We start from the raw sequence: 16,256 nt of genomic DNA on the forward strand, positions 1-16,256 counted from the left end.
GACCTCAGCATCAGGGAAACGAAGAAAGATTAAGAAGTATTTCTAAAGTCACACTAACCAAAAGGTCAATTCAACTAGGGGGCTGGGGAGTGGGCGGGGTGTGGGGGCTGGAAGCAAGCAAGCAAGCAGCTGAGAAGTATTTGTGGCACCAGAAGGAAGGTTGTGATGTCCACTAAAGGAAACCATGGCTATGAATTTCAGGGCATCAAGACTCTGTCAACACAGCTAATCCCCACAGATGTTGGCTGAATAAGCCTTCGATGACCAAAGAAGTGCACTGTGCAAACCGTGTCAGCCTCCAGCAGGCCAATTTGTCCTCATATTACACACTCTGCGGGCTCTGCTGCTTGACCCCCAGGTCGAGGGTCCTGTCCAGCATCCCCCAACTCAATGAGGGGTGACCCGGCATGGTTAATAAGTCAACAGAATTCAGAAGCCACAGCCGGATTAAGAAGGCAGTTTTATTTTGGTGCCCTGTACTTCAAGCAGATTAAATAATCAAAAAGGCCGAGCCATTGGGGTCATGTTTGAATGCTACAGCTGTTCACCAAGGTTTGATAAACATTCTTTATGCGGCTCATCGTCTGAATGGGAAAGGCAGGGATGATCCTGGGGAGGCCAACATTTTAAGAAAGAAGAGGGGCACGATCCCAAGATCCTCTTATGGAAACTGATCCCAGCCAGATGGAGACAAGGGGAAGGGCTGCTTAAATAAGTGGTCTTTCGAAAGCAACAACTGTTTTCTGCATTGAAGAAAAGCAAGGGCAGGATTCAGAAAGACTGAATGTAAAGCTGGGCTCCGAGTCTGCCATGCCCTTGGTGTGTTGCTCTGCACATTAATTAAAGGGTCTACGAGGTCAGCAAGGACGCCCAAGAAGACTCAGTCATGAAAGGTGAGCCCTGATCAATTCCCTTTGGAAAAGTTCTTGTCTGGGAGAAAGACGGGATCCCCTCACAAAGGTATCTGTGGGAAATCTATTTTCAAGTCATCTGTCTTAAAAGACTGGACAGATATGAAAAATGTCTCTGCATGGGAGGATTTATGTTTGCACATGTTGGGTGCAGAGGAAGAGGATGGAGAGAAATGTATGCAGTCATGACATGAATATGTAGTTGGCATGTCACAGGCCATTTCATAGAAAACATGGTGCTTGGAGTTGGAGTTCATATATTATTCCTTTGGGGGGAAGAGTGGAACCAAAGAAAGAATGAACAAATTGGCTACAATCTCAGAGAGGCAAGCCTTTCATTAATAGATCAGTGGATTCTGCGGCAAACATGTTCTCTGGTTTAAGAATTAATTTCCTGCAACTAATTAATGCTTGAGCCCCACAGCTACAAGTGAGGGGTGTCCGTTCATTACTGAGGGGAAGATGTTTTGGCTTTGAAAGGAGTCATTTAGATTATTTGCAGAATTATAGAAAGGAAAACAGTGGTTTTGCTCTTTGATATTCTGGAAAGGGGAAGGGGACTGTGATGTTCTGCATCCCTTGAACTAAATTAAACTGAGAAGACTCTCTTTCAGAAGGCTCTCTAAACATCTTCCCTATTGCCCTAGAGCACTGTTAGCCTCAGTAGAGAATTTAAGGAAGAAAGGGGAAAAGGCTCAAGTGCATGACAGCCACGCTATGTATTTCCCTAGTTAAGGCCCAAACCAAGCAAGCAAGCAAGCAAACAAACAAACAAACAAAGCCCCTTTCAAGAGCTTCCACTATGAGTAGATAACTATTTTGAGTTTTGAATATTATTGTGTGGCCTTATAAATTCCTCTACGACTTTATAATAAAATGCCCTTGACAGATGTTTGCCATATTTTGAAATTCAAGTCTCAAAAAAAAAGAAGGGAGTGTTATAGCTACTTTGGTGAATGACCAGAGCAGTATCTAAGAAAATGTGAACTTAACCTCCTCTCTGAGCTCTGTGAGAAGATTTCTCTGGATTCCAGAGACCCTTTCCCAGTTCCTGCACAGCCAAGGCAGTCTGAACAAGGATGCTGTTTTACAGCATCATTTAGAATGAAGAAAAAACTGCAACAGTTCAACTACCCCTCATAAGAGTGGGGGTAAATATTAATACTAAACGTGGCATGCTCTCACCATGGAATATGCTACAACAGTTAAAAGGAATGAATTAGCTTTCCACGTATCCATGTGGATAGATCAGTTTTGAGTGAACAGAGCAAATTGCAGAATGAGACATGTTGATGATTACATTTATTTGGATTTTTAAAAAGTGTTATGTAAAACAGTGTGTGTGTGTGTGTGTGTGTGTGTATTTGACAGGCAGTGGAACTCAGTAGATAAGAACTCTGACAGACTCTGGAGGGAGGAAGACAGCCTTGGTCCTTATCTCAGCTCTACTATAATACTCTGTGTGAACTTGGGCAAGTGATTCAGCTTTTCTGTGCCTAGCTTCCTCATCTTTCAAATGGGGATAATAATGGAACCATATTTCCAAGGTTATTAGGATTAATTAATATACATATTTATAAAGCACTTAGAATGGTAGGTGGCTCAAAATGCATGCTCTATGGTTATTTGAGATATTTGGCATTACTAACGATTGTTTTTAAAATGTGTGGAGAGATACATCAGTAATGGTGTGAGGAAAAGGGCTTATGCTGGAAAATAGAATTGGGCATGAATCAAAGTAAGTTCAACTGCATAAGTAATGTATTGCTCTTTTGAGTTAAAAGAAAAAAGAATCAAGGAAGTATGATACCTCATGAAGGACTTGCAGAACTATTATACAAAATGGGTATTTATTATACTATTCTTAATGCTTTTCTATATTTTTATAATCTTGAATAAAAAAGCAGCAGACACTATCCTTGTTCATGGAATTACAACGGCAAAAATGGATATCAATATGTAGTAGCGCTTTAGATCTGCCCTATCCAATACAGTAACCATTAGCCACATGTGGCTACTATTGTTTAAAATAGTTAAAATGAAATACAAATAAAAATTCAGTTCCTTGGTTGCAGTAGTTGCATCTCAAGAGCTCGGTAGCCACAGATGGCTATTGGCTCCCATACTGGACAGCAGATGTAGGACACTTCTATCATCACAGAAAGTTATATTAGACAGCACTGTTCTGCCGCATACTTTACAGAAATGTGAGTAACTGAAATCCTCTATCACTCTTCTACACATCTGGCCCCAAATAATTCTGCTGTGGCCTACAAAGGGCATATACACCCCAAATATTTTTTTCACCCTTCTATTTGATATCACTAAGTCTTCCATCTTCTGAATCAGGAGACACTGAGAGAGCATCTTTCTCAAGGCTTCCGACAATAGTTGGCACAAAGATTGCAGAAGGTAATGACACTGGGGATATACTCTGTCCAGCCCGGCTCTACTAAAGATAGTGAGTGACAGAACCTCTCTTCCAGGTTGTAGAAGGTTTCACCTAGCTGGAAAGCACATTACCTGTAAATTCAAAGGGGGAAAAGTCCTGATACCACACTTCACAAACTGGTCCCTATCCCAATTTCTTTCTGTTTGTTGTAGGTGAACTGCTCGTGTTTTCCAGTGTGATTGTCCTGCTCCAGGTGGTATGCGGCTGCCCAGACAAGTGTCGCTGTCAGTCATCTACAAATTTTGTAGACTGCAGCCAGCAGGGTCTGGCCGAAATCCCTTCCCATTTACCTCCTCAGACTCGAATGCTGCATTTACAAGCTAATCAGATACACCATCTTCCTGCTTTTGCATTTAGGTCAGTGCCATGGCTCATGACCTTAAACTTGTCCAACAATTCCCTTTCAAATCTGGCCCCTGGAGCTTTCCATGGGCTTCAGCACTTGCAGGTTTTAAATCTAACCCAGAATTCACTCCTTTCCCTGGAAAGCAGACTTTTCCATTCCCTCCCTCAACTGAGGGAGCTTGATTTGTCATCAAACAACATAAGCCACCTTCCCACATCCCTGGGAGAGATTTGGGAGAACCTAACTATACTTGCGGTTCAACAAAACCAGCTTCAGCAGCTTGATCGAGCGCTCCTGGAATCCATGCCCAGTGTGAGGCTTTTATTTCTCAAGGACAACCTCTGGAAATGCAATTGCCACTTGCTCGGTCTTAAACTCTGGCTGGAGAAATTTGTCTATAAAGGTCGGTCATGTCTATTTGGAACCCCCCATCTGTGTGTTACCAGCCTAGGATGAATCTCATCTGTTCTCTGCTTTAGAAAGAATGTGGAGGAGTGTGTAAGGGGTGGATTTGGGCTTTTACACATCGGTGCCATTTCACGGTATGGCAAAAGAGTCAAGTGAGTCATTAGAAGGTGTTTAAATCCAGGATCTAAATTAATCTGCAAATATGTTGCATGGAGATAACTTTCACTTGTTTAATTAATACAACAAGAAGTTACTTATCTGGGAGTATGCTATTAAGAAGGAAGACATTCAACCACCACCTGAATAACTGCTCAAACCCAAATAACACCAACCTCTTATTATCAAGTGTGATCCAATTGTGGGTATGGTTATCTCTCTCTGGGATATTTTTCTCTCTTTGTCTGCTTCTACCCATTTGACAACTGTAATTCTTCTCTAAAATTGTCCTTTCTGCTTTAGCAAACACCACTGTCACTGAAATTGGGTGCAACAGGGCCTCTCTCTAAAGTTACTCACAATTTCTTTAACATGATGACAACAGCAAAGCAAGATATCTCAGACTATTAAAGATGAGGGGCTCTGGAAACCACCCAGGGTTAGCAAACTACAGCCCCAGGGCCACAGCCCATCTCCCGTTTCTGTAAATAAAGTTTTATTGGAACACAGCCACGCCCATTCATTATATAATGAGTGAGTGGTTGCTTTGCACTATAAAAGCAGAGTAGTTGTGACAGGGGCTGTATTGTCTATCTGGCCCTTTACAGAAAAGTTTGCCAACCCCTGTTGTCAATGGGCAACAGAGTCCCAGAGAGGTTCAGTGACTTGTCCAAGATCACAGCGCAGAAGCCCAGGTGAGAACAGAATGCATGGCTTTCGGGTCTTGACCTGACATTCTTTCCTCCACTTAACAGTGCTTCTCTCTTCCTAGCTCTCAGCATGATTCATGCATTCCTATACTTGAGTGCCTTTTGTATGGCAGGCACTGAGAAGATGGCAGTACCCAACCATCATAGAGATTCCATTCCGGTAGTAGAAACAGATGTTAAATAAGATCATAAATAAAGACACATGTTTAGAATAGCAGTTAGTGCTAAGAAACAATGAGGCAGGGGAAGAGGAGAGTGATAGAATGGGGATCTCATTTTTGATAGGATGGATGGGAAGACGTCTCCAAGGAGGTGATGTGGCTGAGCAGAACCCAAAGACTGAGGAGGAATGAGCCATGAGATAATTCGGGGAAGGAACAGTGAGAGCAAAGGGCTTGATGAGGGGGAAAACTTGGCTTAGCTGCAGGAGAAAAAGAGGGACAAGACAGTGGCTAGTGCAGAGGAAGGGAGTGAGTGGACACAGACAAGACGACACCAGTACTTGGGGGTCAGATCATGCAGAAGTGTGCAGACAAGGCCAAGATGCTTGGACTTTAAGTGAGATGGAAAGCTCTTGAAGAGTTTAAAGTCAAGGGAACAACAGGATCTGATTACAATGTAAAAGGTCACTCTGTAGACTCTTGGGAGAACTGACCAAAGGCTGCAGAAGAAGAACCAGGGAGATGAGGGAGAAGGTGATTTCAGTCAGCCAACGAAGATGATGGTGGCCCAAACCAGGGTGGTGAGACACGATCAATGCTGGGAGATACTTGGAATACTGAACTGACAGACATTGCTAATGGGTGGGAGTGGGTGACTAAGAGAAGACCATAATTATGGGAAAGTCTATTTTGATTTGTCTTGCAGTGGTAACCAGGTAAATGGTGATGCCTTCAGCTGACAAGGGGCAAAGAGGGGACTGGGGGGAGCGAGTAAGTGTGTTGGGGAGGTGGTCAATTAGGACTTCAGCTTGGGGCATGTCAAGTTTGAGATGTCCTGTACATATCCATGGGGAGTGGTTCAGTTGGAGGTTGTATATTTAAGCCCGAAGATCAGGAAGATGTTGGAGCTACAGACATGAATTAGGGAGTCAACAGTGTCTGCACGGTTGTAGCAGTTCTCAGCGGGAGTGAGGTTAGGGTGAATACAACATGGGTTCAAATGTACGATATTGAATAAATCCTTCTCAACAATGTAATAGCAAATTACATAATCAATAACCAGTTGGCATTCAAACCAACCAGCAACAGGAGCCACATACTATGGCAACATCTTTCTTGTAAGAGGTTGCAAATAAAATTGTTTACATCTACAAGTAAAGTAGCTTGAACTATTATATTCTGGATTAAATTGTAAGCACAGGCCAGCCAACACAGAAAGACAGTTTTCATTAAAGAACATTTCTTGATTAAAAAAAAAAAGTTCCCAGGACTAGGGCACTGGAAGCAACCTGGGATGGGATGAATTCTGCCCTACTCTGCCACAAACTTGCTGGTGGTCTTTGGGAAAATTAGTACACTTCACTAGCACTCAGTGTCACCAGAGGGAAACTGACAGTTTTAAGCCAGGGAGTTCCTACGGCCCATTCTGGTCCTCAGATTCTGTGACACAGTTCAACACTCCGTCACAACAGAGCTGCATGAGTACAGATCACAGTTTTTCTTTGGAGGAAGGCAGAAATTGATTTGGGGTAATAAGACCTGGATGTCCCAACATAACTAGGAAAAATCCAAGTAAGTGCCAAACATGGGAGACAGTCTGATTATAGATATATTGAATACAGGCAAAATAAGGGAACAGATATTAGTCAAGATCTTCTTTTAAAAAAAGATATATAAACAAATGCAAACACTACAGGTATTAGGGCAGGCTAACTGACATAATAGACTAGCCCAGACTTTAGTTATATATGCAATAAAATCTGTTGCTCATTCATGTCAGAGTTCAAGGGAAATGGGGGCAGGGTCTGCATTCCATGCAGTCATTTAGAGACATAAGCCCCCCTCCAGCTTGTGATGCCAACAACTTTATCACGTGGCCTCTAAGGTCATCCCCAAGTGGGAACAAAATGCATGGCAGATTACACTGGGGTTTTATGGCCTGGAGGTGGCATTAATTGGTTCCATTGTCCAGAATTCAATCACATGGCCCCAAATAGACCACAAAAAGTGGGAAAATCTAGTCTTACTGCTGGCCTAAGAGCAAAAAGATGTGCTTTGGTGAATACATAATAATATCTCCTCCACAGAAATATGCACACAGATTGTATGATTACTATTTTTATTTACTAGTAAACAAGTCATCTTCACTTCATTAAACATTTACTCTGAGCTAGGTATTATGCTAAATACTTGACATGTTTTATCCAACTGAGTCCTCAGAGCAATCTTGGGAAGTGAATTTTAATTATCCTCGTCTCCCACTTTCCAGATGAGCAAGCAGAGGTACAATGTGGTCAAGGGAGTTTTTCTCGGCTGCACAGCTAAATAATGTTCAGACTCAAGATCTGAATCTAGTTTCTCCCAAGACAGAGGTGAAGAGCTACTAGTGATCAGATAGAGAACAATGAGTGCTTGGCAAGCTGGAGCTTCCTGCACTGTCAGTTACATTAATCTAGAAGGATGTGGGACCCTCTAGCTGTAATCAGCAGAGTTGACGAGGGGGTCATGGCCCATGAAATGGTGGAGAGTGGGAGTTGCATCCTGGCTGAGGATCACCTGCACAGGAGACCACAGAGCATTTGGCAGCTATAGCCCCTGCCTTCCAGCCATGTTCCAGGCTCCAGTCTGGGTATTTCCTTGGCTCTGGGTCCAGAAGCTGTGGCTCCCACCTTAATATCGAACAGCAGAAAGTCTGGAACTGGAGAAACACAGTTCTTAAGTCTGGGGTGATTGGGTAAACCACCCTAGTCAAGGTGGAAGACAGCTGATGAACCTGTCCATCCCCCTGGCAGGTGGTCTTGCTTCCCCTGATAGAAGTCTCCATGCTCTCTGGCTGGATTAAATATCATGACTACTTCTCAAAGCCCCATCACTTCATTTCTGTCTCTCTGACCTTTTTGTCTTTCAACCAACTTCCTGGCAGAGGCTCCTATGGTCAGGTGCAGAGGAATGAAATGGTCCATGAGGCAAGAATCCTTAATCTCAATGGCACTTTGGACTCATCTGGAGCAGCTGCTCTGAACCTCTGGCCTCATGAAAATCAGTGGCTCAAAAAAGGAAGAAATTCCCCTTTTATCTTTCTGCTTTAGGGTGAGGACTGTTTCCTCAAAGCATTGCTAGAGAAGCCAGGAGAAACCCAAGAGACTCTGGTGGTGGGTGATTCAGTTTTAAGCAGTGGCAACAAAAAGGACATGGGTTGAATTTTGCCACTGCCACTCACCCTGGTGTGTTGGGGCCACCTGATAATCCTTGCACTGCAAGATAGGCCCTATCTACTTACAGGGCCACTTAGGACTTATCTTGTAGGCTTAGAGAGAGTAAATGTGAAAGCATTCCTAAAACTCTGAAGTGCCATACAATAGAGGGTGCTAATAATGTTGAAGTGATGCCCTCTGCATATGTCTTTCTGGTATAATTTCATAATTCACTTACTGTGTGTACTAAGAATCTCCTCCAATCTAACTTTGCTAACAGCAGTGCCAGTCTTTGCAGCTGGCCTAGCGGAGGTGCTTATGGCAGCCTGAGAGGGCCAAGGTGCAGGTCATGGGGCAGTTCTGTCCAGTCAAAAGGCCTCCTAGCAGACAGTGCCGAGGGCCATCCTGCCCACTCCTCTGACCTCACAACGCTCCTGAGAAGAGGATGTGGCGAGGCAGCGAGTGTAGTGGAAAAATGGACTGAGCATGAAGAACTGGGTTTGGATGTTGTTTCATCCACTCATGACCTCTGTGAGTCTGGACAAGAGTTACCTACAAGAGTGAAGTATTAGGACTTATCTAACAGTGCTTTGTAAACCATCAAGTTGGATACAAATAGCATGTTTTCATGGCAGAAAATTTAGTCAGTGAAGTGCATTTTCCCAAAGTCAAAGAGTAAATCAGTGGTCACACTAGACTAGACTTCAATCTGCTAGCTCAGGGCTCTTTCTAGGAAAGAATGACCGACCACCCAAATTACCCCTGACCAACAGCAGTCTACACACCTGAGGATATCAATCACCTTACAGGTAATGAAAACTGGGTTTAATAACCCAGTTTAATAATTGGAAAGTTCAGTACTCAAAGCCGTAAATGTTCTGAGGCCTGAGGAGACACATTCATGATACCTCATTCCAGGAACTAAACTTCCAGTATTGTCAAATCCACAGATCACTCCAAGACCATTCCACCTCTCAATTTGGCATCACTGAACAGTGTTGAGACACATAGGATCTTTGTAATAAACACATAACATCACAACAATGCACATTTGTTTTATTTTTTCCTTAGATTTTCAATGGGAATCTGGTACAAAAGTTTTCTTGTCTGTGGGGCTCACTAGGGCCGTGCGCGGCAGGAATGCAGTGGGCAGCTGTGCCCTCACTGTCGGCCCCCAGCGCGCCTTCTTGTCAGCTTTTGCATTGTTTTCTCTGAGCATTTATAGAACATGAAGGTTACTGGGCTTCTAATGAATTCTTGGTCATAAGTAATTGCCAATTTAGTGTGTGGCATTTTTAGTATTTAGCCAATTTAGGAATCCTAAAATCATAAAATATGGTTGTTAAATTCTTTGACTCCAGGATTAAAAAAAAAGGTACTTCATAAATTCCATCTGCCTAAGTTTTTGCAGGCAGAGGATTTTGGAACCCTGTTGTATCAAGGCTTTGTTATTGTCCTTTGCTTTTGTTTTTTAAAGGGGGAATAACAGACGGTGTCATCTGTGAATCACCAGACACCTGGAAGGGAAAGGACCTCCTTAGGATCCCTCATGAGCTGTACCAGCCCTGCCCTCTTCCTGCTCCTGATCCAGTGTCCTCGCAGGCTCAGTGGCCTGGCTCTGCCCACGGTGTGGTCCTGAGGCCTCCTGAGAACCACAACGTGGGGGAGCGAGACCTCTTGGAGTGCGAGCTCAAACCCAAGCCAAGGCCGGCCAACCTGCGTCATGCCATTGCCACCGTCATCATCACTGGCGTTGTGTGTGGGATTGTGTGTCTCATGATGTTGGCAGCTGCCATCTATGGCTGCACCTATGCGGCAATCACAGCCCAGTACCATGGGGGACCCTTGGCTCAAACCAATGATCCTGGGAAGGTGGAAGAAAAAGAGCGATTTGACAGCTCACCAGCCTGAGAGCTTTTGTCTCAAATAGGATTGGTCATTGCAGGCCAGAAGATAGTGTCTGAGTAGGGCTGATGTGTTTACTGTTAGTCTCAGTTTGCTTTTGCCAAAAGACAAAAAAATAAAAGATGTGTCTATAAAAAATATTTCTGGGGAGGAATTTATGTTGCGATTTTAAAAATACCAAAGGCAAAATAGAGATGATACTTGTGCTCTGGGCCTGGGAAGTTATTACGATGATTCTATGTGGGGGTAAGACACACACAGAGAAAGGGAAGATGCCATCTCTTCCAGGTACTCTTCTGTGGATTAAGTTCCTTTTACAAAGCAACAGAAATTCAAACACACATGCCAATCAGCATTCCTGGGACCTTTATGGTCCACTGGAAAACTGCCCAATTTTGAGTGCTTGGGAAGAGGCTGGTGATCTTACCTGAGGGGCATTGAATGCCTCTATAATTCAAGTTCATGCTAGATCAGTGATACTTTTAGATGTTGTATATGTTATATATTTAACGGAAGCGTCTGTTGGTTGGGAATTTCATAGCTTGCCACAAGAGTCAAAGTCTATTTCATTTTCTAAATCAGAAAACCTTTTGGGGCTTTCTAGGCCTCAGAGGAAGAGGAAGATTCCATGTCCGGATAATAGGACTCAGGCCCTGAGTCTGGGGAAGTTTTCTGATGCAAGGGTAAATAACATATAAACAAACACAAAGAGGATGGGGAGCCAGAATTTGGGGCAGATATTACCAAAAGGCCATATCCACCAAGGGATTGGAACCTTCCATTTGTAACTCTTACAGCAGGAATGAATTTAGGTTGGGCTGAGAGCGAGATAATGACCTTTGTGTATCTGTATCTGCATACATAGCGCACAGAGTGCATAGAGTTGTACAACCACACCCACACATAAACATACTCTGAGCAATCAGTTTACCCACTAATGAAATGCAGCCGTGTCAGGGTGGAAGCCAGCAGCTGTTGTCCACCACCCAGATTGTCTACTCCCCACACTGGGATAGGAGTAAGAAGGAAGACTGCAGAGAGTGGGAATTACCAAGAGACTCAAGATAGGTGGTGGCAGCTATCCTCAATGTTATGTAGGCCATGGTTTTAAAAAATCAGGTGTGGCTGGCTTTACTCCACAGACACGGTCTTGAAGAGTTGCATGCAAAGTGAATTTTTGTAAATTGAATCATCATTTTAATGCAGTAGGGGAGCTGGCTATTTAAAGGAACCTTTCATGGAATCTTTCTGTAATAGAAATAATTGGCTCCAGATTTATGCATTTTGTAAATTTTGCATTTTCTCATGCTAGGTTTTCTTAAAGTGGAATCTACGTGTTCTCTCTCATGATGCTCACAGTCACCTGTTAGTATTAAAATCATTTTACACAAGAAGAGAGGACAGAGAAGTTATGGACATGTTAAAAGCAGAGAATGGCAAATATAGGGCCAGCTGTTCCTCCAGAGGCCATGACAGACATTGCTAATCAATCCCAGCACTCTTCCTAGCTCAGCACCACAGATGCCTTCTTAAGACAGCACTGTAGGCAACCAGAACTAATCAACTGGAGTTGGTTCAAAGGATAAAACACATTTGCCATTCAGGGTACTGGCTCTAAATTTACTCCTTCAGGCCATGTAATGATTGGTTTGGATCCTAAATCAGTAGTCCATTCTTTAACTGAAATGTGAATGGAAGGTTCACATGTGTATGGGATAGATGCAGGGAAACGGGTGAACCTACTACTTCCTGCTGTGCAGGTCTCACACGGATGCACCTCTAATAATCACAGAGACAATCTACACCTACCATGGTGCTTCATAGCTAGTGTGGGCCCCACACACCCAGAGGCTAAAGATGGACCACCTTTCTGGAGCAGCAATTTTGCTAGACGATTTTTGTAGGGGACAAAGTTTAAATTTCGATGGTATTTTTTTTCTGAATATCAAAAGAAACTGAAATACCTTAAATTGTAGATCAAAGAAAGACCCCAAGGAAAGCCTGCTGACCCATCAGCTCTGTCCCAGGCCCTGGCACCTCCTCTCCATGGGCCACTCAGTGGACATGGCTCAATATCCTTTATGGACGCAGTGACTACTTTCCAAGTGAAAAAACCTTTCTTTCCATGGCCCTGGACTGAGGATGCCTGGCCAAGAAGGCAGTGTGAGAAACGAATTTTACATGTTTTTATACCTTGTCCCAGTTTCGCCAAATGTTTCTAGAGCTCACACCGTTTACCATGTACCAGACATAGTGCAAGGCATTCTTGTGTAATCCTGACACCTACCCCATGAGCCACTTGAACGGATATTACATTAGCTGAGAGCTACTGAGGTCAATAACGCATGCTTCGTTTTACTGCAGTGATTTCAGTCTGTAAGTGCACTGGGCCCTGCCAGAGGTTTGGTGACAGTGGAGGTCAACCCAGTCCCCCTACCCAGAGAGATTACATGAGGGAGTTTCTGATCCACCACAGAAAACCCTGAATGTGACTAGAATCCTTGCTTGTCAACACTCATATCCTTTTAGATTTCTAAGTACAGATGATAACTCAGGCAAACAGGCTTCCTGCTTTATGGGCAGTCTTTAAGGAAAATGATTAAAATGATGCATACTTATATTCAGATTTCTATCTTTTGCCTACAGTCACCACAAACAGCAGTTGGCAATGAAAATACTTACTTACCCTGAAATGTCAACAGCTTCTCAGCACAGAAAAAAACATAAATCAAATTGTTTAGATTAACAAATGCAGAGTTATCATTTGTTAATATGAGAAATGAAATGTTTTAACTGTTAAAAACATTGCAGATGAAAGACCCAATTTGCAGGGTATTTTGTGAGAACCACAAATTATCTTTCACAACCACTACAGCTCATGAGGGGTAATTTGCAAACGCCTCATAGATTATTTTCAGCTGTTTATTGCTGCTGTCATATTCATAGATTCCCTTATAAAAATGTCCTTCTGTCATAGAAGCCTTGCTGAGGGTACACTGTGGACAAAAATCACATTTAGTGTTGATTGTTTCTGAGAAAACTAAAAATACAGTTCTTTCTCATATTTAGTATAACAGTATGGCTACAGACGGGTGATTTTTGCCTTGCCAGGGATCATAAATTCACAGATATTGTAGCTGTCTGTAGTGAGGCATAAAAAAAGGGGGCATGAAGAATGTACTCTGCCATAGAGATTTTGGAGAAGGAAGACCTAGAATCAACTTTATATATGAAAAGCTTTTACAAATAAGGCAAATATCCCTGACCCTGCAGGAAGAATCTTTTGCTTAAGATTATAAAATGCCAGTGGATTACTAACGGTTTCCTTTTTCGTTATAAAAGTGGCAAGATTAAAAAGTGATGCACACACAGATTTCTTCCTGAAGGTTTGTGCAAATCAAATCTCCTTGCTTGAGTTAACCAAGTACCCCTGAAACAAGACACCTTTATCTTAGATCCTAAATATCAAAGGAAGTGGTTAAACTCATTTCTAAAATAATCTATCTGTAGCACACATTCACATAATTATCCAACAACTGTTAGAAACCTATAACTTTCTATTGCAGGTCAGGAAATTACTGTTTCCAGTTTGGGAAAACCCATCTGTGTATCCATTGCTAAATGCTATTGACAGAAACCTACACAAAATGATATTCCAACTCCACATGGCATCGCTGGGCTATGATCTGCATGCATGACTTTAGGGAACCATCCTGTTTGCTCTTTTGATTAAAATGCTTTATTTTTTAGACTCAAATTGCAATGCGGTCTCAAAGAAACCCCTACCCCATTCAGAGAAGCAGCTGCCTAATCAACCACTTCCCTTTCAGATTCTTTTTTTAATTTTAATTTTTATTTATTTTTACTGATATATAATCCCTTTCAGATTCTTAACTGGACTACTCATATCTACGTTTTACTCCAGTGACACTGAATATTCATTTGGGTCGATAGGATAGGATGTCAGCCAGCTACAAAGGCCCATCAAGAAGACCTCGATAACAAATCAGAGGACTGGGGATCTGAGAAGGGTCTTAGAGAGCATTTAGTCCAGGCCTGGAGAATTTCAGAATAGCTGCCACCAGCCTTTCTATCCATTGCAGACATTGCTAATAGATCATGACAAAGTTATCTGCTGAGCCCAGACAAGGCCTCAGAAATTTTTTTTTTTTTAAATCTGTTTTCCAGGTACCCACTACTGATCAACTGGAGTTGACATTAGAGATTAAACCTATTTGTTACTCTGATATAGTTCCATGTCCTTATTTTACAGAGGAAATGGAAGCATGGAAAGGAAAGCAACATTACAAAAGTCATGCACAGAATTAACTGCAGACTTATAAGTGCAGTTGCAGGAGATGGCGTTAGCATAGATAACACACCATTCTTTGATCCTCACCACTCTTTGTTCATTTTGTGGTGAATCACAATATCAAAACTATGACATTATTATACTAAGTATTTGGATAAGGGCAATTACAACACCATTATCAGCATTTACTGAGCACCCAATTTCGCGCCATGTATTTTCCAAGCATAATACTTAATTTTCTCTAAGCCTCATAGTAACCAAAACATGTGAGTATTGTACTGCCACATTACATATGAAGACACAGACGGCTTAGGTCATTTGCTCAACATCACACCACTAGTAAATGGTGGAGTGGGAATCTGGATGCAAGTCTTCCCAAGGCCAACACCCAGGCACTTTTCAGGACCTGACAGGTTCGAAGAAGTCAGAGTTAGGATCCTTTCCTAGCACTGCCAACACTTACCTTAAAGCATGGCAGGGAAAAGAAACCCAACCACCAACCAGTAGGACACTGCCAGAGCTCTGGTCCTACCAAAACCAGGAGGACAGCTGAAGGAGCCAAGGCAAAATGGGGAAATAAGAACCCTTTCATCATCTATGGCTCTACTGGGTTGGAAAAGGCAGTCTCCGATTGAGAGGGGAAGAAACTCAGTCATACTTTCTTGAAATTATTTGAGAAAAATGGGAAATTTAGAGTCTAGATTAAGATGCTAGCCAATAAGTATTTCCCATTGAAATACTCATTAATACACAGAAGAGGAGAAAGTTATGAGGGCCCCGGAAATTAGGAATACTGCTCAAGGATAGCTAAGTCTCCAGGAGGAATATCTACTATCTAAAGCAGAAGTGCAGCCTTGCCAACATGGTAAAATCCCATTTCTACAAAAAATGCAAAAATTAATCAGATGTGGTGGCGCATGCCTATGATCCCAGCTACACGGGAGCCTGAGGAGGGAGGATTGCTTGAGTTCAGGAGATCAAGGCTGCAGTGATTCACTCTAGTCACTGCACTCCAGTCTGAGTGACTAAGTGAGATCCCGTCTCAAAAAAACAACACAAAACAAAACAGAGCAGAGGTGTGACCTTGAAACAGATGAGTGGGGTGTCAAGGACGAGAGCAATAGTCTGTACAGCCCATCCTATGCTGATATGCCTTCCACTGAGACCCTGAGTTTAAAAAAAAATCAGAGAGAAATCATGCTTTCCTGTATGTAGGGTATCTGAGGACATTTAACTTCTACAATACCTCCCATTGAGACCCCACTGTCTTCATTCATTAAAGATGAAGACTGTCTACAATGTGGCATATAGGAGGATGTTCTCCTTTTCCAAGTATTAAGAAATATAAACTATCTGTCCCATGAAACTTAACATCTAGCAGAGGGAGAAGATAAAGAAATACAAATCATATCAGGTGGTGAACAAGCTGACGTGAAGAGGAGAGAATGCTGGGAATATGGAAGAGGAAGAGTTTTTGTTTTACATGTGGTGATCAGGAAGGTCCCTGCTGAGAAAATATTTGAGGAGAGACCTGAAGGAAATGATGGAACCAGGGTGAAGGTATCTGGAGGAAAAATGTCCCATGGAAAAGGCATGGCAGGTGCAAAGGCCCTGAGGTAGCAGCAAGGTTGTTGTGACTGAAGAACAAGCAGGCAGTGTGGCTGTGGTTGAGTGGGCAAACGGGAAGTAGAAGGAGCTGAG

The 16,256-nt window shown here is 42.6% G+C and overlaps 2 protein-coding genes across 2 annotated transcripts in view; one reads left to right on the forward strand and one right to left on the reverse strand.

Annotated features, from left to right (window-relative positions):
• CACNA2D3 (calcium voltage-gated channel auxiliary subunit alpha2delta 3) overlaps positions 1-16,256 on the reverse strand; it is a 924,385-nt gene that overhangs the window by 141,395 nt on the left and 766,734 nt on the right. The gene's annotated exons all lie outside the window — the stretch shown is intronic.
• Positions 739-10,455, forward strand: LRTM1 (leucine rich repeats and transmembrane domains 1). Its single transcript, XM_054481188.1, has 3 exons — positions 739-893; positions 3,516-4,112; positions 9,816-10,455. The coding sequence occupies exons 1-3, from the start codon at positions 887-889 to the stop codon at positions 10,247-10,249; spliced, it is 1,038 nt and encodes a 345-aa protein (XP_054337163.1). The 5' UTR covers positions 739-886; the 3' UTR covers positions 10,250-10,455.

Source organism: Pongo pygmaeus, chromosome 2 (assembly GCF_028885625.2).
Source record: "Pongo pygmaeus isolate AG05252 chromosome 2, NHGRI_mPonPyg2-v2.0_pri, whole genome shotgun sequence".
NCBI lineage: Eukaryota > Metazoa > Chordata > Mammalia > Primates > Hominidae > Pongo > Pongo pygmaeus.